Source organism: Apis cerana, linkage group LG16 (assembly GCF_029169275.1).
Source record: "Apis cerana isolate GH-2021 linkage group LG16, AcerK_1.0, whole genome shotgun sequence".
In the NCBI taxonomy this organism is placed as follows: Eukaryota; Metazoa; Arthropoda; class Insecta; order Hymenoptera; family Apidae; genus Apis; species Apis cerana.
Window position 1 is genome coordinate 2,129,840 of NC_083867.1, and position 24,480 is coordinate 2,154,319.

At 23.3% G+C, this 24,480-nt stretch overlaps 1 protein-coding gene across 1 annotated transcript in view; it reads right to left on the bottom strand.

The window, feature by feature from the left end:
• The window catches only part of LOC108000425 (cardioacceleratory peptide receptor), an 83,329-nt gene that overhangs the window by 14,158 nt on the left and 44,691 nt on the right, over positions 1-24,480 (bottom strand). Inside the window, exons 3-4 of the mRNA XM_017060736.2 lie at positions 11,609-11,744; positions 365-562 (exon numbers count right to left, since the gene is read on the bottom strand). Coding sequence (XP_016916225.1) covers positions 365-562; positions 11,609-11,744 — 334 coding nt within the window. The remainder of the gene's footprint in view (positions 1-364; positions 563-11,608; positions 11,745-24,480) is intronic.

The following is a 24,480-nucleotide window of genomic DNA, read 5'->3' on the forward strand; positions in this document are numbered from 1 at the left end:
AAATTGGTGAGCAAGTTTTGATTAATATTTGAGTAAATGTTATACAAAAGTTCAGATAATCAATTATTCCATGTTTTCAATTAAATTATTTTTAAACCCTGTCCTTGTCCTGTTATATATTTTAATTATTATATTATTCACTGTTAAAAATTGTTAAAAATCTGTCGATGTAAACCTATTATTCGTATAATTATATTTATATAAATTTAATTTTTCGAGCAAATAATTTAAATAAATATTTATTTAAATTTATTATTCAAATGAAATTTAAAATAAATTAAAAATTCGTAATATGTAAATAAATAATTAATTTATTCGATAAACATTTAATAAAAAATTAAATTAGAATAACGAGAGTACTTACATCTGCCAGTGAAATTCATAGGCCTCGTAATGGCGTCGTATCTGTCGATTGACAAAGCGACGAGCACGTATGTCGAACTATACGTAACGACAGCTTGCATGAACCTTATCAGCTTGCAAGCAACGTTACCCGCATGCCAAGACACCGTGGTTTTCCAAATTATATCCGTTAGCACGGATATCAAGCCCACCAATAAATCTGCAATGAGATATTCACCGTCGTGAGATGATTTATTGCAATGTTATTACGTGGATGTTCGATTATAGATGCCTAGAAATAATGTAAGGGACAATTTTTCGAATAAGAAGGAAATTGCATTTATTTACAAAGTTATATTCGAAATCTTCGAACAATTGTCTCTTACAAGAATAATGTAAAGATAATAAAAAAGAAAAATAATATAAAGATAAAAAGAAATAATAAAAGAATAATACAAAGATAATAAAAAGAAAAATAATAGAATAATAGGAAATGAATAATAGGAATGCAAATAAAATAAGGATTGCAAAAAAACAAAATTTGTATATAGAAATGAAATAGTTGAAATAATAAGATTCTTTTATAAATGCATCAATGCATTCGATAAATGCAAATGCACTTTTTCTTAAAATTTTCTTAAAGTCTTCTCAAAATCTTTATAATTGAACCGATTTAATTTCTTTTATATGTTCTTTATTGTAAATGCAATTCTACTAAATGCAATAAATGCACATTTTTAAAATTCTATATTTCTTTTTATAATTCCTTATTTTTATTAATTCGATTAATTCTTACATTTTTTTTATATATTATTTTGTATTTCGTTAGCTCATTTAAAAATTATTATATTTTTCTCAACTTTATTCATGTGCAATAAATGCAACGTTAGTATAATTCTCTGGTAAACGAACTTAATGGACCATTTGGAAACGTGCTCATTAACCGTGACCAACTATTTTAAAATATTTTAACGAAGTCATTGCTATCAAGAACACGTGAACTATTTTCAATTTATATTTTAATCCATTTTATGCGCTTTAATTCTCGTACAAATTTTTGTTTCCAAGAAAATCGATCATATAGTGTGTACATAGCGTATTGCATTATCAATATATTGCAAAAATATAAAGAAAATTGATTCGAGAAATATTTAAACTAGACGGTTTACAATTTAAATAAATAAACATTTTAATCAAATACTATCTATATATCAAATAATTTCCATTATTTTTATTTTTAATATTTTTTTCGTATAAATAAAAATTGATTATATCAATGCGTTATTTACAATGTCTTGTTTTTCTATATAATATGTAAATTCTGGAAGTTTATTGTTTACAACGATTCACTGTACATTTACATGGATATAAAATCAATCAATCGTACCAACCTATAAATCGCAATCTACATAGAAATTGCTGTTGCTATTTTTATAGTCAGTAACCATTTGACCCTTAACATTTATTTTGATATAACTACATTATTATATTTCTCTTGCTATTTAATTCAAAGAGAGTATTAGTCATAATTATTTATTAGAAATTGTATTAATTTTCTTTTTTTGTTTTTCTTTACCATACACTGATAAAGAAAACTTGCAGTATATCTATATATCTAGATATTACGATGAAACGAAGAAATTCAACGAGATAACAATTCAAAAATATTAAAAAATTCGAAATAATAAAGATAGAATTATCTTAGAAAGTGATTAATTTTTAAAAATTTTTCTTATTATAAAATTATAAATTATTTGAATATTATGAAATGGAATTACAATTCAAAAAGTGATAAGAAAATATGATTTATCGATTCGAAATAGTGAAGATAGAATAAATATAAATTAAAGAAATTAATTTCTATTTTCCTTATTATAGAAATTTATTTAAATAATTATTATATATTACAAAATATTGCAAACCTTCAAAACAGGTTAGAAATCACTGTGTTAGGCATTATTAAAGAATGTTGAAACACATATATCACGAATGGGGATTCTGATTTTCCACGAGAGGACAGAAGTGCTATAAAGAAGTGGTTTAAAGGATATCGTATAAAGTGTTGCGATCGGTTACCCATAAAAAAGACCCTCGAAAGTGAGATTTCACTCTACCAATTCCCATGTGAAACGGTTGAAATCTTGCTCGTATATTCTGATATTGAAATTCGATTGGATATACTTATCATATGATAATAACGTGGATTATTTAATCGATTTTCTATCCAAGAAATTAATCGAAGCTATTGTAGTATATATCTTAATTTTTAAGATTTATTCAGATTTTGTTAATCAATTTTATATTTATATTATTATTAGCAATTTTACAATAATAATAATCATAATGATATCAAAAGAAATAATGCAATAGTTGTAATTATAATAACAAAACCAACAATGTACAAAATAGAGAAATAATAACATATAAATTCAAAATAATTTCTTTTTATTTATTTATATATTTATAATTGCACTAAAATAATAGATTATAACTTATATATATAACTAATAAATTATAGTAAATTTAAAATTAAAGTTGTGTAATATGTATAATAATATATAGGATATCATATATTGGTGATATCATATATATATATAAATACATCAAAAATGCATCAAAAAAGAAAAAAACACTTATTTAAGGATTTGTTTTCAAATTAAATTATAAATAAAACTGATAAATTGAAAAAAGATTATTTTTCATCGATAAAAGATTATTTTTCATATAAAAATAATTGAAAAATATAAAATAAAATTTTATCTTATCGAAAAATCGTATACAATTGATGAATTTTTAAATTCGATCAAAAAATAATTTTTAAATGAAAAAATTTATCTTATATTTTTACATAATCGATTATTATTAATAATAATAATAATAATTCATTCAATATATATATGTATTTATTAATTTTATTTATACAAAAATTCTCAAATTTCATTTATTAGATAAAGTCTGAAATGAAAAAATTTTATTCTCTTTTTTTTGACAAGTAAAATTAGCAATTATATGACACTATTGTGCAATTATACGGCATTATACATGTAACAATATGTTCTAAATATGACATCATGATTTGACAAAATCTAAAGAATCTTTTCAATTTATTTTTTTCCTGTTTAGAAAATTAATTTTTCTTTTGACAATCAATATGATATTTATAATCTTTATAATGTTAAATACCAATGCATCGTTAAGAAATAATTCCATCAGAATTGTATTCGCGTGAAATAAAGATCGACGATGATAGAGAAACTCTTTGTCGACAAAAATGCTTCATAAAATTGGGAACATTTGTATGCGAATAAACTGAAAACAGCAACTTGTCCGTAATTAAGCAACTCGATGTTAGCGACGCGCATCGACCAAATTTGAAAACGACTGAACGCCAGTTTACGAGCGAATAATCCATGATCCGTCGTAAAAAAAAAATGGGCGATCGCGTCAACAAGCTATAAAATTCAAATTCGAATGCCATTTTTTGTATTTCTACCAAGGAACGAATTGGACCGATAAATTATTTAAAATATAAAGATATGAAGATCGTATCGAGACGAGTCGGCGAATAATATAATTAATATAAAGATATAAAAAAATTGATCGTAGCAGATAAACCTTCAAATGCATATTATCGTTCAAAGTTTGGAAGTAGTTATATTTTAAAATAAAGAATATTTAATATATGAATAATTGTGAATGTTTCTACATTGATAATTTTTATAAATTATATGAAATTATCCAAAATTTATTTAAAAGTAATAAAAAATAAAAATAGTTAGATTTTATAATGAATTAAAGAAAGATTTAATTTCGAATTATTGAAAATTATTGAATTGTTGGTTTAATATTTATTCGTTATCTTTGTTTTTGTTGCATCATGCCATACTTTGTTCTCACTTTCATTTAATGCGAACTTAAATTGCTTATAATTTGATAAAAATCTTAATTTTTGTGTTTATTTTGATTTTTAGAATCGTTCCTTCAAAAATGCGCCACGAATATACATTGACATTTTGTATAATAAAATTGTAATAAAGTAAAATATAATAAAATAGATAAATATTCAAAAAGAAAGCTTTGAAATAGATAAGATAATCATTTCGAATAAATTTTTCCTATATACATAATAGATTTCTTTTAAAATCTAAAAATATATAATTTTTTTAAAGTTTTGTGTTTAATAGATCTGTTTCGATAGATACGTTTCTTATGCTAGAAATGAATATCTTATAAAACACAATAGGCAAATTATCAAATGTCAATTGATTTATAAATTATGAAAAAAATTTTTTTGAATATATGAACCTCATTTGCAAACTCATAGGTTAACCTTGTTAACTCTCATCACGGAAAAATTAAAACGCTAATTATTTATAATAGATTTGAATTAGGTTAAATTAGGTTAATTAGATTAAATTAGGTTAGAATAGATTTTCTTTTCGTGAACATTTATTTGCTGCAAAATATATAGTGAAAATAATATAGTAAAATTTTAATAAAATATTCTTGATCCAACATTAATCAATCCAACACTGATTTAATTTTACATTTATTTTATATCGAAGTATCTCGTTAAAAAACGAGAGTTCATCTTTTTGTTATTCGTACAAAGAGCAAACAAATAAATTCATCATATTCTCTTTTATCTACAATCTTTCACATCTTTTTCCTTTGTTTTTTTATCTACGTTTCGAAATTTTCCTTTATTTTTTCCCCTTTAAACGACAAATGCACACATTCAATTCAACGCGATAACATGAAATACATCGTGGAACTATAATATCGATAGAATACGAACGATTTAACCTCCATTCCTTCTCATCTCTCTCTTTCTATCTTTCTCGTTTCGAAAGAGAGGTAAGAAACGTTTCCGATATATAAGTACACGTACGTTTGTGAATCGTTTGATGGCTCTTACAGGCAATCGTCGTCGAATGGAAAAATGGTTTTTTTTTTTACGCGATGTAAAATGTCATAGGCAACGTTCACACGTGTTTTTGACCGTAAAAATCCATATTGCAAATATGGAATCCTGAAAATCAATATATATCATGAATTTATGTAGAATCGTGACAACATAACAAATTGCATCAAATTACTATACATTTGTACAGTAAGAGCCAGTGTTTCGATTACTTACTTTTATCGTTACAGACAAAAATGTATACATAGTTGTATGAAAATTACGAATGAGACGCATAGAAATTTCAAAATACTTCTCGAAACTTTTTGAAAATTTAAAAATTTCAAATTACAAACAATTGTATAATATTATCGTGAAATACTTTTAAAAAATCAATTATGGATATCTATCCGTTCGATATCTTATTATTGATAACATTGCAATATTATCGATACAATTCTATACTCTGCAATATTTTAAATTTTGAAATTTTCGAAAATACTCGATTCGAATTTGACGGATCTAAAAATCCAATTTCGATTTTATCACAAATGCATAAAAATAGATTAAAGATATGTATCACAATAAAGAAGGAGAATACAGTGTTCCAAGAAAGAATATCAAGAAGAACGAGTAGTAACAAAGTAATGGGCGAAGTTATGGTATCTCGTAAGTTAGAATAGAACAAGGGAAAACAGGGGCAAATCAACTTTTTCGCGTCGAGAATATTCACTAGATTGGATACAGCTTGGTTATAGCAGAGATCTATATGCGGAGGTCGAAGTAAATAGGTTTGTTTTGAAAGGGGAAAATGAAAGAAGGTGCGATTTACTCGAATTCTCCAAGGATATAAGTGTTTGTTCTTAACGTGCAGGGAAAAAGAATCAGACCATTGATCTTATGGATTAAGGAAGTTGAGCTCGGATTTTTCGTTGGATTATTTCAACCAATTAAGATGTCGAATTTTTTCTATCTGATATTCTAAGATAAATAATGTTCGTATTCATCTTATATACTAATAGAATAAAAATTAGAATGTTCATAAAAATTCATTTCACAATTGATATTTTATTATTTGTTTAAATCTAATGATATTGTCTTAACTTTTTATTTTAAGAGTATAGAAATATGAGATCAAGTTTTTTAATTATAAAATTAATAATAATAATTGAAACTTGAATAAAATGATAATAATTTTCCATAATAATTAATATTATTCGCCAATTAGTTTCACGTCAAGAATTAACAAAATATATTTTTTATATATTTTTGTAGAAAAATATAATAAAAATACAATTTGATTATTTGAAAGAGAAAAAATAGAACTAATAATTAATAATGAATAATTAAAGGAATACATAAATATATTTTGTAATATGATACAGAAAATGACAATATCGATTGTCATTGATATCCAAAATATCGATTTAACGAAGTCGTATTCCGAACACGGAGCAGAACGGACGTGTTGCTGTTTGCTCTCTGTAAGAACATTGTATTGTTTAATAAATTGTTTTGCAATTAAATAAGTTTTGCATAAATAATTATAAAAATATAATGATTAATCATTATAACTATTGTGAAAATTGTAAATTCTAAAAATATATTATGGAAAATGGATTGTCAACCGAATGCAATAATTAAATACTAATAGTTGCAGTGATGCAGTGTGGCGCTGGTATCGCAATCATTTAATAAACATTTCTTATTTTCATCTTAACAAGAAATTAATGTATATGCATATTTTCGATAGAATTTATATTATATTTGTGATAAATAAAAAAATAATTCTAGTTTTGAATATTAATATATGATTTATATTCTGTGCTTTTAGGCAAGTATAATTGGAATTTCTCATATTTATTTCACGATGCATTATGATTATATTATATATTATTTTATTGAAATTAATCTTATTTAAGTTACGTTATTAATTAGTAACATAATACTTTGATATTCTGACAGAATTTTTTTTCTTTTTGCTTTCTGTTAAAAATATTTTTTTTAGTAATAATTTAAAATTTCTTGTAATGAATAATGATGATTTATAATAATTTTATTGATTGAAATGCATTATTATAAATAAAAAGAATTGGATAATTTATTTCGAAACTTATTTCGAAATCATGTTTCTCATAACAGCGAATGCAATTTATCAATAAAAAATAATTACGAGTAAAACTCGATGCAAAGTATCAAATTAAATTTACAATTGATAAAATTATTCGATTCTCGAGTTACAAAATAATCAATTCTGAATTATACGAGCATAAAATTATTTTATAAAAATAGGTAACATTGTGTGGTAGAATATGAAATTTCAAAATTTCTATAATAAGATAAATATATTTACAATATTCTTCATTCAATTAAACGTGTATATTTTCAGAATTAATGCTCATTTCTGACGAAAATACAATTTGAATGCAGATACGATATTTATGCAAATTAATATTTCGATGAATATGATTAAAAAAATCAAACTTGAATGAAAAATTTTATTTTGAACATTAAATATTATAATATTTCAATTGAATATGTGTATTTTTGCATATTATGCATATTTTGTACACTTTTACATTTTGATTTTTTATAAATGCATATCTGTAATTTATTAATATATTTTATTTTTATAAAAATTAATATTTTATGTTATATAATATTATATTATAATTATTCGAATGAGTATTTTAAAGTTAAATCAGTCAAAGAAAAAAAGTTTTTTTTCCATTCATTCATATTTATGAAAAAGCAAAAGCTTAATATAAGTGGAGTTAAAAATAAAATCTAAAATAGAAAAATTGTTATACGTGGACGTGAAAAACATCAAAATATTATAAAAGATATTTCTTTTTTTGAGAATATGCAATAATAATTTATTTTCCCACGTTTTCTGACCAAATAATTTTTATCATTCACTTTTAAAACAAAATCAAATTAATGTAAAATCAAATTATATTTTATATAGAGTTTAATTTCATAATCAAAAGATTGCTATTAAAAATTAATACAAAAAAATTCTTTATTCAATGCCTGAATATACAAAAGCAATAATAATAAAAAATTAATGTAACTGTAATATTTATTAAAATCCCAGAATTAAGAATTTATTAATTTTTCTTTCGTTCAAATATTTTTAAATAGCAAATTTTTGAAAATGTAAAAGGATTAATTCTGTTAAAATTAGATTTTAATGATATTGTATATTTACAATGAGGAAATCATTTTTAATGTAATAACTTTTGACATTAGAATTAAAATTTTTGTAAAAAATGAAAAATATATTGATAATATATACCATATATGTTATTTTTATAATATTTGCCATTTTGTTATAATTAATTCACAATAGATATATTTACTTTCATTTCAATGAACAAATTCAAAACAAAATTTCACTTTCAAAAAATTAAAATGACATTATAAATGAAATAATTTAATAAATTTCTTTATCATTTCGTTTTTCCACTATATTCCTTTATAATTTATCCTTCATATAATATAATATTAAATAAATATACTTAAATTACTTTTTTATATCACTCATATTATTTTTCATATATTATTACCTTTCATTCACATTTCTATATATTTAATTATATTAATTTTATATTAAACGTTTTAAAAAATTTAACGCTATTTTTAATTTCGAATTTCCCAAAACTTTTCGCCAGGGATATAAGTGATATAACGTAATTTTCGAGTTAGCGTGAAATTTCATCTTCTTCCCTCGAAGAAAACAATAAATACGGTGGTCTCTGTTCGAAAGAGAATTAACAGACCACCTTGAAGTTACGACCGCCTTCTTCGTCTTCGCCTTTACCCACTGGCGCCCAACTTTTCAGCAAGCACAATGGATGCATTTCAAGAGGATATACCGCGAGAAACCAAATACCAAAGGAGAGAAAAAAAGAATGATTTGAAAAGGTATTGCACAAAAGGAGATTGTTGGATGTGGGCCTCGAGGATATGCATGACTCGACCAACGGGTCAAAGGTTGCTATCATAAATTAAGATCCAAGTAATGTATTTATAAACAAAACTTTCAAAAGTTTCTTCTTTTTTTTTTCTTTTTGAAAACTTTGCATGCGCATCGAGAGAAAAGTATTCTTGAGAATTATTTTGAAATACGTTTGAAAATATTTGAAATAAAAATATTTCATGATATTTTTTGATACGTGGATTTTTTTTTCTTTTTTCATTTCATCATGAAAGATATTCTAACAATTTGACGATACTTTAACTCTTCAAAAGTGAAAAATAATTGTTGAAAGTTTTATGATCAAACAGATTGATATTCCAAATATTTAAAAATTACATAGTTTTTGAAATATATTTTAGAATACATTTAAAATTCTCTTAAAAATGTTTCTTGCAAAATAGGAGATCGAAAATTGAAAGTTCTGTTTAATCAAGATAATTTTTATTTTCAATGTAATTATTTGCGAAAAATAATCACGCAGAGCAATAGTCGAAAAAAAGAATTTTTAAAAAATTTAAAAAAATATATACGTATCTTTAAGATACGAATACATTTAACGATGAAAAAATTATTTTTAAAATTATTTCTCACTAATTGAGACACCGTATTATCACTGTCTGCATTGATTTTCAATGTTCATTCTCTTTCCTGTCTAATATATATTCCTAATATTTTTTTCCAACTCTCGAAAAACGACTCATTTTCCACCGACGTTTCGAAAATCTGGACAAATCCACCGTTTACGCCAAAACGTAAAACGCTTGTGTAAATCTTTATGGCTCCTTATAACTCAATTTTTATTCGTGGCGTGTTTACATTCGGTCGCCGGTTTTTGGGCAACCGAAATACTTCTCCAACGTTACGAGCGGATCGTTTGAAAAATGAGAAGCGTGGCTCTAAGTCACGTGTCACACTCGAGAAGCCTGGGAGACGACAAAGTTATACACGGGTCGAAAATACCCGTCGGATGTTTTACAACATCACGCTTCACGCGCGATTTATGGTCTTTTACGTTTTTTTAAGAGTATCGTATTCGCCTCCTTCGTGTATTTAATCGTCCGAGTGGCGAAAGGACGAAATAATTAAATTATATTAATGAGTGTCCTCTCGAAAATTAAATGGGAAAGAGTAACGAAATTTGGGTTTCTAACCTTTCTTTTGTTTCTTCCATTTGTATCGATAAAATAATAATTGCATCAATTTGAGAATACACATGTGCATTGAAAGAATAACGAGTAATTGAAATTTAATCCTGATTTTTAATTCTATTCTATCTGGCATCGAGGAATCAATCGACGAAATAAAATCAATTGTTTCGATTTGAGAATATTTTGAGCCTGTTTTTATTTTATATAATATTCCTTTTAATAAATAATTGGTGTACAATACAATTATATATATTATACAGAAAGAAATATCGTTAAAAGTAGAGAATATTGTGTAAAATGGTGATTATTAATATACCATATTAATATATTGATAATATCGGTAACGAATGAAAATAATTAAAAGAGAATAAAGAGTTTTGATTTTTTTCTTATTCACATTTATTATAGTAGATTAAAAATATTATTAATATTACAAACAGAAATGGTTGAAGTTGAATTATAATATAGTTTTTTAATAAAGTCTATAATATTTAACGATATCTTAATGATATATCAAAAATTATATCAATTATATCGATAATCAATAGTATACATAATCATAACTTTAAATATTACGTATTAAATATACGAAAAATTATTAAAAGATATTTTAATTTAAATTTTATATTCTGAAGTTTTCTGCATTAAATGCAAGAAACACGGAATGTGATATTGATCTATTCGTGTTTTCCTAATAAGACACCTTGTACGTAAAAACTCAAATGATTCGAACAATATTTATAAAAATTATGAAACATTTATTTTCGAGATATAAGATATAATTGTAAAACATCATTATTTATATAATTTTAATTATAATAATTTTTATAACAAATTATCTCAATATATTGGCTGATTAGTTAGTGTGTCAAATTAAACTTTCATCAGTTTGATATAAATATTTTTCTATATAGATAGATGAACACGTAAAAGTCGTACAAAAATCAACTTCGTTTTTTTTTTTAAATATCTTACAAAATCTAATCCTTCCATCAAAAAAATTATTCACATTAAATTACGTGTCATGTTAAGTTTGATCTGATATATTTTTTTCTAATAATCGATATATTCAAATGGCCTATTTTGTATAATAATCATATTTTGTTCTATACTATCGTGTAAATACGCGTTTTCTCCTCTTTCTTTTCATCCATATTTCAGAACCCGATCGATCCGAATTTATCGATTTTTCCGGCAATAATCCTCGAAAAACGGAAACGGAAAAAAACTTACCAGCAAACGCTAATTGTTTGATAAAAAAATCCATCCGCGTTTTACGCCGTTTGCCCCATTGGAGGCCGATTAGGACCGCGATATTACCCACGACTATCATCGCGAACAGCAGCCACAAGACCGTGAATTGTTCCGTCTGCAACAGAAAAAAAAAAAATGGAACACAACCGTGACGATTCTCAAGTATACAGGATAAATCTCGCAACATGACTACTTGGAATAACTCGTAAATTATTTGTCGTATGAAAAGATTTTTCGTATAAATATTGCACGATGTAGAAGAATAATTTAACGCTATTAAATTTTGTGTTTTTTTAAATCATGCACTTTTTGACATTTTTACATCCCAAAAAAATTATTAATCAAAGCATTTATATAGTAAAAAATATTGTTATTTCAGTAGAACTTATTCAAACTATTAAAGAAATAATAAAATAATTTTCGAATAATGGAACGCAGATTTTTTTTCGATGAATTAATCCATATTTTAAGAAAAGTACATTAATTTACAGTAGAATTAGATAATGGTATAAAAAACAGTTTTTATTATAAAATTAGATTATTTTTTTGAGAGATTTTAATTTATATTTTGTAATAAAACTTATAACATAAAAGATAATAAATAGGTTTTATTTATACTTTCTCTTGTAAATTAAAATACAATAGAATTACATTATTCGAATATCTTAGAACATTTTATTATCCAAACTGTATACTGTAAATGAATATGAATATCTCTCTAGAAAAATTTATTTATAAATTTATTACAATATTGAAAAGTATATCAGAATATCATAGATACGATAAAAATTATAATGAAGATGAATTAATAAATATTATTAATATTTCAATACTGAAATAATAGAATTGAAAATAATGAATGAAAATATGCTTCTTTTCAAAACATTCGAGATGGTGGAAAAGAACTGATAAAAATTTAAAATTCAATGAAATGCAAATGTATATTAAAAAAATTTGTACAATTTGGATTATTTTTTATTATAAATATTAGTTTATTAGAAAATAAACTAAAATCGATCTATATCGATTAATATATTAAAAATAGATCTAGTCTTTAAATATAAAACTTACTAGAGATAACTAGAAACATCGATAATAATGAAACACATGCGCCACCGTGTGGTTTTATTTTCAATTATTCGTTGAGCACAGTGGTACGAAAAGATCCATCTAGTAATTTGATTTCTCTTGTGTGGGCGATAAAAGTATCGTTTCAAAGCCGAGAATTTTTCATTCAGACGGTTTGATCGCAGTTTATTCTCGTAAATCACCACTTATCTTTCGAGCGCATGATATTTATTAGCGGTATAATTACGCGTGTAGCATGAGAGGAAACGTCACCGAGGGCTATGTCGAACGTTTCGCAACGACAGTGACAAGCATCCATGGTGGATCATAATCGATGCTTGTTAAGAGTAAGTACAAGTTCTCTAGGCGGCGGCTATTTTCAAAAGAGATCTGGAACAGAGGGCCAATGCACTGAAAGGACAGAATTATTAACTGGGCAAACGAGCAATTTGCAATGAACTAATCAAAATTAAGCAAAAAACAATATAGTTTCATGGATAGAATTAACTGTTCTACTGTGATTTGATAGGAATGGTTGAAGTGAAATTTTTTTGTTGTTTATATTTGGATATTCAAACTTGGATTTAGAAATTTGAATTTAAATTTAAGTACATTTAGATTTCTTTTATCAGATAGATCTGATGGATATGTATAAAAAAAGTGAAAGAAGAAATGTAATAATTAGTTTGCAATAAAATGTAGAACTTGTGTTGAATTAAACCAAATAATTTGAAAAAATAATGTAGAATTTTATTTAATAAACAAATAAGAAAAATAATAAAGAAAAGAAGAAACAATAATATTTTGTTTAAGATGTTTATATAAATGTTAAAAATCATGTAATGAACAATATGTATATATTAAAAAATCGTTTAAATAAGAAATTCAGATGACAAAAAAATTATCACGTTAGGATTTATTTGATTTCTTTTCCAAGAATTAATTCACAATTTTTATAGTGATTATGTTAATATTATGTTAATAGTATGATAAAGTTTATAAAATCCTGCAAAAATATATAGTTTTTGATTTTATGAAAGTAACAATTAAATATCCGATATTTCTGTTTTCAATCATATTAAATGCAAGAATTCCAGAATTATAAATATAACCATTCACACGAAAAATATATTTGTCCTACTTTCTACTTTATTTACAAATTTTCGTGATTTAATTTCAAGCAAAAATGAAACTCGATTTCAACAGTACATTATTTGAACATAAATAAAAAATTTTAAAAATAGATTATATAATAGTTTTACGATATTCATAAACAATTAAATAATTTTAAAATTGTTTATTTTAAAATTGAATATTTTAATATGTTATGATGAATTGATTTATTATGATTCATTCACAAATAGAAAATTATGGAAAATTATTTTTTTTATCCATCTAATTAAAAATTTAAAAAAATATAAATGATATAATTAGAAGAAATGTTTAATAATGTAATTAATCGTGCTCTTTACATTTAATATTTCAAACAAATTTACTCACGAGAAGTTGAAATTATTTTCCCACCAAGTCAATAATTTATTACAAATTCAAACCACTACACGTATAATAATATACATTAGTACGTTTAATATCCGTGATTAACCATGCTCTTTGCACCCATTTCTTCAAGTGCACACTCCATACGTCATTTTTAACATTAACGTCGAGAAGATCACAAGTAACACAAAGAAAAACGACGACGGCGGAATTTATTATTTAAATTCGCACGAAGCTGAGCTAAGTAAAAGTGAATATCACGGTGAAAAAATTGCCGGTTATATTAAAATTTTCGAGAATACTGGAGAAAAGGAGGTTACGTAAATCGTGAAATATATCATCCGCAAAATAGGGGAGTGTTCCATATCCCGAATTCGATTGGACACATTTCTTCCTGTGCCTGATGACACTGTTCATTTATGGAAAATCGATTAGCTGATATTGTCACGGTTTTTGCCACGTAGGATGGCTGTTAAGTGAAGGGATCAAGTTTATAACTACATACACATAAAATCTGAATTATATCCAATGCAAAAGATTCATTTCATAGAGTTCGAATGGTACAAGGAAAATATATTATATTACATGTATGTTTTCACATTTGCCAAATATAGTAATACCCGGTTGTTGGAATTATTCTCGCAGAGTTATTATCATCAATTACTGGGATTACAATTACTGGGTTTTTGATTCACACAACTTAATTATGAAATAAAACATTTCGCTTATTATTCTATCTCATTAATCGGATATTATTATATTAAGGCATTATTATATATTATTTAAATCAAAGTGTTATATTTACATTTACATTTGTACATGTATATGTATATATATATTTATCTATATTTATTTAAATTTTGAATTCTTTGTTTGAATTTATCTATTTAAAAATACTACTTTTTTTTCAAAATAGATATTTACTTATGAAATATTCGAATTTGTTAATGCTCGAACATAAATATTTGGTCCGTATGCCAAATGCGACAAGTTTATTTTTTTGTCTTTCTGAATTCCAATAATAATAATATTATAAGTTTCCATTTCGAAACACACCCATTCTGGAATTTCTGAGAGAGATCATTAAAGCAGAAATTTATGATTATAGATTTATGATATAGATTATAGGGAACCATTTGAAGCTTTGTGATTACACACATGATCATTCATGTGTGCAACAGTGTAGGTATATCAATTATCGACAAATTTAGTCGATATATCGACTTAAAAAGATGATAATCTCGTAAAATTAAAATTTCTTTGAACACATACATAAATATCATCTATATACAATTAGGTTAAGTTAATTATATGACATTCTAAACATATTGATGATATTTCTGATAGTTGTGATTATTTTTTTGTATTAGTTTGTATAAACATTATACATTTATTAATATTTCAAATTTTTAAAAAAAAATTATTTTATATAATTATTTTAAGTAATTATAATATAACTTGTATATTATTTAACAGATATAGAAATGTCTAAAAGTATGAAAAATATACATTAGATATAATGTTAATTGCTATTAAAATTATTATAATTAATTTATTACATATTTATATTATGTTATATAACTTATTATACAATTTTTTAACTAACAACTATTTAACTTCTTAATGATTTATCTATTCAATCAATAAAAAAATGTAATTCATTAATATAATTATAATAAATTATTTATTATTTATTTATTATTTATTTATTACTAAATAAAAATTACTTGGTTAATTATTTCAAATTATTTTCTCATTTCTGAGATTTGATCGATTTCATTAAATATCAATTATTTATAATATAATTATTTGTAATTAATAATCACTAAGTTCACATTTTGTCAAATTATAGTCGCAATCGTGTATATCAATTATTCTCAGCTTGATCTCTATTAACAGAATGCCGTTATTTCGCTTATCCTATCCGCTCGGTCATGAATCGTAAATCACGATTCAATTGGAATTCGACTCGCGTCTGTCGCACGTGTCGACGCGAAGACATTTAATTAACCTAGCAAACTTTCGCCTCTCTATCAAAGTTGCATCCTTCGCCATCTTGGAAGAGACTATGAATCAACCAAATCGATGAGAAATTTAGTGGATTGATTCTTCATGCGGTTCCTCTTCCTAATTTCTATAAACTTTTATTCATAGCCTTATTATTGCTTATCAGGTAATTAAAAATATTTTTATCCTTTTTATTTTGTGATTTTAAAATATGTCATAATGTAAATAATCGTTTATCAAATCGTTTATGTAATATTGTTTTATTCGAGAATGAATATAAATATATTATTATGTTTTGGATTACGTTTAATTATATTGATTATGTTAATTTATGTAAAATTATACAATTATGTATGTTATTAATATTTATATGGATTTTTTTTTTGTTTACTTGTTCTAATTGAGATTGAAAATTGAATATATTATAGATTATATTTGAAATTGTTTCCTATTATTAGCATTTATTGTTAACATTTATTGAAAATATTTAAAATTTATTTTTTTGTTGTTTTATTTCCAGACTGAAAATTAAATGTATTGCGAAATATATTTAAAATATTAAAATTATGCGATTATTAGCACATTGATAATATTTATAGATTTTGTTTGCTGTTTTATTGAAAATTAAAATTAAATTATGTTTTATGTAAGAGAATATAAAAATAATATATAGATTATTAAAATAATGCAATTTATATTAGCAATAATTTCAATTAAAATAACAATTGATTAAAATAATTTTTTGTAATTTTAGCATATTTTTTATTAATATTTATTATATACTATTATTATACTATTACATATAATATCAATATTTAAAATTCTGGAAAAATTTATTGCGTTTTCATTATTATTATGGAATTCATGAAAATCTTTTACATAAAATTTCATAAGATTCATAAATAATAATTTTCTGTTCAATTTTCATTCTCTTACATTTCTTATCATTAAATAGGATATATAAAGTAATTTAATCATATGAAATATCTCGTTTATTTCAGATAATATTTATAAAAAATATTTTATAGAGTATAACTTGATAATAATTTTTTCAAATAGATATACACAAGATATAAAAAGATATATTTTATCTTTCCGAATGTTTTAATTAATATTACAATTTGAAATTAAAAAATAAACATTGCAATAATATAATTTCTTTGAATTGGATATATATATTATATTGGTAATAATTCTTTTACATGTGAACATATAAAATTTGAAGATCAATATTATTTTTTTAAATAGAATCAAAAAAAAAATTCTATTTTAAATACTATTTTTCTTCTTGTAGTTTTTTTCTTTCACAAAGAAATTTTCTTGATTGTTGATATTCATGGTGCTCTTTATCTTTGAGATTAAATTATATATTAGTCCAATTATTCTATTCATTGATCTAGATTAATTTACTTTGATAAATTCATATTAAATACACTTTGGTAGAAATTCATAACGTGTGTTAGAATTTATCAATTAATTATATTTCAATAATACGTAATGGATAATGCGTATTTAAGTTAATGATTTAAATTATTTAATCATCGTTGAATATTATAATTAATAACCGATAATTCTCGTGAATTGTGTAATAACACTTGCCATATTCCTTTTAATGTTATTAGTTAATATTTTCTCCTTTAATAACTTTTTTCAAAGAAATTTCCAATATTAACATCAAGATTTGTCTTTTTATTCTTAATTTTTAAATTCAAAATTTCTTTAACAATTTTTTAAAAAATTTCAACTATTTTCAGATAAATTTTAAAAATGTCTTCTATACATTTTTTAAAATAAAACTTAAATTCAAGAATTAATTCAAAAATCCTCTTTTGCAATAATCCTTTTTTCTGAATAACTCTCAAACAAATTTCGAGAATTATTTCAAAATTATTTTTTACAATTTTTGAAATAAAATGCAGTACATCTTTTTTAACAATTTCCTGAATAATATTTTCAAACAATATTAATATTAAAATTTCTTCTTTATTAATTTATTACCACTTTCAAATAACTTGCAATCAATAAAAATAACGTAAATATCGAAATTCATCATCGAAACTAAACATATCTTCTAAGTAGTAAATAATTGTCTCTAATAAGTTTTCCAGTTTCTTATATTCTCCTTAAGACGTATCAAAGTAACACGATTCGCGATTACTCTGGCAAATTAACCTAGCTTGCTTAGGCTAATGTAAGTTTCTAAGTAAGTTCAATGAAGTCTCGTGAACTCGATTCATTGTGTTCGATCAAATCGAGGAGAATCGCATTCTTGTATCCAGGAATTTGTGGCATGTGATCAAAGCTAGGCTTTAATGGCCAGCATCGAGAAACACGAGGTCGCAAAACGGAATGGCGGTGTTTTATGTGCGAGCCAATTGGATAAGAAAAGCGGCGAGCACTACGTTATCCACGCCTTTCACAGGTGGAGACTCACCTGTCCTGGACTCTTTTACTGGACGTACAACGATTTTCTATGTATCCAAATTGATTATTTAGTACAAAGATGGTTTTATCTTTGCGCAATTCCCACTTGTTCGTGTTTTAATTTGGTCATGGTATTAAGAGTGAGTTTCCAAGATAATGTTCAATTATATACTATGCAATTAATTCTCAAAACCATAGAAACCATAGTCTTAAGGAAATTCTATCCAAATTTCTATCCAAACTCGTTGAATTTCTATTTATTTGGCTCTCTGAAAGAATCAGGTGTAAGAATCATTATGTGTGAAGTTTCAAAAGGATCAGGTAAAAATTAACAATAGTGACTTAGATAAAATGACAAGAAGATAAAGAAGTTTTTGCATGAAAAAAACATTAAAAACTTGAAAAAAGTAATAAGTGATAAATGGATAATTGCAACAAGAAATGATACATTTCAAAAAAATAAGAAAATTATAGCTTGTCTTTTTACTTATTGAATAATATATATATTGTATCCATCTCTTTATAATATTAAATATTTAAATAACTTGAATGATTTCAAAAATGAATATTCAATTTTATGATAATTGAATAGCAAATATTCCATGTTTATCCAATTCCTCCAATTCCTATTGTTTACAAAATCGCATATTAAAATTCGATCATCACGATTTCGAATCATTCGAGTTCATTTCAAAGCGTATACGTATAAGACCAAATGTGATTTCCAAATTCAGTGTGAATGGTAATCGACCCAGTATTACGCCAGAAGTGTATGCTAATGAATCAAACAATAGAACAATATGTAATTGGATTGAATATAGACAATATCCATATATAATGTCACTCAATAGTATTTTCGTATATAATGTTTCGTATATAAATAGATGAATAATTTGTACGATTAATTCATATATCTGTGAACAATAATAATATATTATAATATCTGTGAAGAAATTTGATATTGCACACATATTTGAAATACTTGGATAATTAAACGTATAATTTTAGATTTTATATTTATATTTTAAATATTTTCAGTTAAAATTCATTTGTGAATATGATTTTTAATTTTTTTAAATTAAATTTAATTTGTAAAAATGTACTTTTGTTATCATTTATTTAATATATTTTTTATAAATTCTTTTGTCCATTTAATTTCGTGGCTATTTTGCAATGTATATATAATATTTTGTACGTATACATATACGTAATTATACTCTATCATTTTATAGAAAACAATATTATGATATTCTGTTGATATAAATTTAAAATTGTATTTATGCACTAGTATTTTAGAGATATGGTTTATGGATATCTTGCTCAATTAGATCTTCTTCAATTATTTGTATAATATTGAACTATCCCTAAACGAATTATTGTCAAAATTAAATCTAGAATTAATAAAATATTAGTATGAAAATAGATATACAATTACAGATGTATAATTATATTATCTATAAATCTATAATTAATACCTAATTACATTATTTTTAGCAAAAACTTTTTAGTTCATTTTTAGTGATTTAAGAACAAATAATCCAACTGTCAACTTAATTTGGTTTGATAATTTTATTGTTAATTTTTATTTTATCGACATAATTTTTGTTTTAGATAAATTAATAAATTGAATATATTAAATAATCTTTAATCTTTTTATTTCGAATTTTTAATAAAACTTTCAATGATGAGTATATTTCCGTAATCTTTTAAAATAAATCGAAAAAAATAATATAAAACTTATTTTTCTCTTTTTATTGAATAACTAAAAAAATTAATATACAAAAAGTAAATATGAAATAGCATATCGAAATAATTGAAACATATCAATACAGTAGGATTTATAATATCAGAGATACGAATACAAAAAATTAAAATCAAGCTTCAAACGGAAAGTAATATGCATTTTAGTTTACTTTATTTAGTTTACTTATTTTAAAACAATTCTAAAAAAATGTAAAATTGTTTCGCTATATGTATCAAAAAAGACAAATATAAAATAATAATATAATGATTATCAGAATCATTTAAGGTTAGATTTTATTCGATCGTTAATCATATGTTTTAGGAAATATAATATAAAATAACGTATAACATAAAATTATACTATCTAACTAATTCGTAATTAATTCTAGAATTTAATTTCATTGTTTTTACATCTGATTTAAATATTTATAAAATCTCATTTCATAAGATAATGAAAGATATTACATACTACGATGTGTTTCAATCTAAAACTATCGATGAAAACAATAGATTATTAATATCAATAAGAATGATGAAATCCAATGAAAAAAACCATGATTTTTTTATCTGGCACAAATTATTTCCGTAAGGAAATAATATAATAAATTTTGATTCTACCTGTCGTAGAAAATAAGAGTCACACGTGAAAAAATTCGATCATAGATTGGATAATGTCGATTGACTGCTCGACTGTCATCGTACTTATCCCCATCATCAGAATAGGAGGCACACGCGCCATCTGATGGCATAAATTTGTTGCTGAGTGGAGAAAAAAGAAAAAGGAAAAAAGAAGAAAAACGAGAGTGGCAGTTATCCCCGAGTTTCGTCGATTCGGCGATATTTCCTTGGCAATGGGAGAAAGGTAATTTGCCATTTGAACAGGGATACCCAAGCCAAAGAGCCCTTTGGCCATGGAGCATGTAATCCTCAGATTCGAAACCAATTGAACTAACTTTCCTGTTCTGTTCGCTAAACTGATTCTGTGGAAAGCTTACTGCCTTGCGAAACGGATATCTCTTTAAAAATTTTTTTCGATAATGAGTATCGACAATGATTGTAAAGATATTGTACAGTCAGTTGAAAAAGTATTTACACAATATATCTAATTTCTCGAACTGCTGAAATATCTCTAAAAAAATATGAATGATAGGAAAAAATGTTTTAAACAAAAATTGTTTAGTATATGCAATACATACCATATAGTATTAATACTTTTTTTTATAAATACATAGAAGTTATGTGAAAATCGACTTTAATTTTTTAAATGGAATTATGAAATACATAATTCTTAATATGCAATTCATCATTTTTTATAAAAAAAATATTAATCTATTTATGATAAAGAATTTTTAAATTAGGAAATATTTTATCTTAAAAAGTTTGTAAAACTTATATAAAAGATAAGAAGAATATAATTTGTGCATTCTTTGTCTTTTATATAATAAATTTTTAATAAAACTTTCAGTTACAATATCTCTTAAAGATCCTTTGATAGAATAATTTAAATAAATAGCTTTAAAATAATTTAAATAACTTAATAACTTTTTTTTATAGGATCAAGATAAACTGGATTTGAATTGTTGATATATTTGTGGAATATCTTTAGAGGATCAATTCTAAAAGTAAAAAGAAACACAAAACTTGATGTACAAAAATATTGATTAAGATTTATTTATTAAATTATAAGGAATTAAAATTATTGGATAAAGTGAAATGGACAAAGATAAACCTATTTTATTTTATTTTTAATTTCGTTTCTGAAAAAGAAAAATAATCTCTTTTGTGTAAAAATTTCGCATAATTTAATTTGCAATGTAGATAATGGCCATGTGGCATTAGTGTATCACTAATCATACTATTAATTCTTGGATAGAACAAGATTATAAATTAAATATTTAAATTAGAGATAAAATTATATATTAAATATTTATATTTATGAAAATTTTATTATTAATAATTGAATATTATTGTTTTAAGAAATTTTTTTATATTATAATTAGTATTCAATTTCAAGATTTTTTAATGTATTATGTATAAATAATAAATTATAGACAATGATATTGATCTTAAGAAATATCTATATTGCTTTAAATATTTACAATATAGTTAATCTTGTATAGATGTGCAAAGACTTAACAATTATTTATCTTAATTTAACTTTATTTAATTATAATTTTGCTTAAATTTCTAAATGAATTAACGAGGATAAAGAATAATTTAAGGATAATTTAAATAACCAAAGATACTATTGTATTTTAATTATTTGTTATTTATGATGTATGATTTATTCAAAACATAATAATTTAATGTGTAATTTAACTAGATATTTACATTAAATTATTTTATATTTAGAATAATAAATTTAATTAATGCAATATTGAATTATCAATATTAAATATTAAGGTTAAGAACATTATTAAATATTATTAATTTAATACATTAATATTTAAATATCATATGTATATGTATATGATTGATCTTATACATGAATTTATTAGTAATTTTTGATATAAATTAAACTTTCATTAATATTGATGGAAAATCAATCGAGCCTGGATTTTTATTTTTATTTTAATATTCATGTTGAAATTTATTACATTGTAATTATTGTTTTAATTATATTATTTTTATATTCTATTTAATAAAATAACTTATAATTTGAATGATTCTGTCATCAGTAATTTTTAACTAATATATCACGAGAGATTCATAATAAAATTTTACAGAAAAATAATAAATATTGTTACTTTTAAATTTTCCAATTTTTATTTTATTTATACTCTGAAACAAAAATAAAAGAAAATCCGTACACGCATATTCTTTTTCTTGGAATTTGGAATTTAATTAGATGTATATTTTAAAAAATTTAATATATACCAATTTTAATAATTAGTTCATAATTAAGTCTAGTATTTAATTCAATATGTTTATCTCTAATGTAAATATTTTTAATATCTCGTTTCATAAAATATAAATAAATTATAATATATATTATAAATATTATATAATATATATTAATAATATTTATATATCAGAATCGTTATATTATCAATGTAAACTATTAATGTTAATCAATATAGAAGAATGATGAATTTGAATGAAAAATTTACAGAATTCAATCACGAAGCATTTCAGATATACTTCGTAAAAAAAAATATATATCGATATTTGTTCTTTGAAATAAAAAATTTTTCTGCATGCAGATTATTCTTTTAATTAGAATTTATTTGACTATAAAATATTCAAATTTATTACGAGTCGATAAAATAGAATAGTAGCATTACAATTTTTACTATTTTTTTTCTTTTAATTTTCTCATATGTCTGCTAGAGTGATCTTGACATGCGATTTTCCATCATGAATTTCGTTTTCTGATAGAAAATGTTAAACGGTTCTTATTGTATTGTTTTTATTATTTTTTTTTTATGTATTTTACTATTTTTTTCAATAAAATATATAAAATTTATGATACGAATGAAATCAGGAAGATTTCATATTAACTCAAAAATTAAAGATAACGAAATTATATGGAAAGCTTTATTTTCAAGAAAAATATACGATTCGAACAAGCTGCATCCTACTCTTGGAAGTATAGCGATGTAAGTATAAATTATTTTGTGAAATAATATATTTGCATTGTGCAAATTATATTGTAGTATTTTTACATTTAATAACTAATTTTCAAGTAGTTATAAATTAGATAAATATATACCTCATTATTCAAATATTCAATTTTCTAAATCATTTTGTTCGAATAAGTGATTCTCTATTGTATTTGAAAATCAATTTAATATGCATGCACATAATTAATAATTGATATTACAGATTATCGTCGTGACTATTTCGATACAAAATATAAGGTATTGTAATTATCAAAGTATTATTATCGATTCATTTTGTAATTTTGATTTTAAATTAGAATTAATAATTTTTATCAAAGAAACAATACACAAACGCTAGAAAACATATAATAGTATCTATTAGTAAATAAAGGTTACATTTCTAATATTTTAATTCTAATACGTCAAGAACAATCCGTAATATTGAATATTGATTAAATGCATACTAGATTGATTTTCAAACATATTTTTTTCAAAAAAAGGCCTTTCACA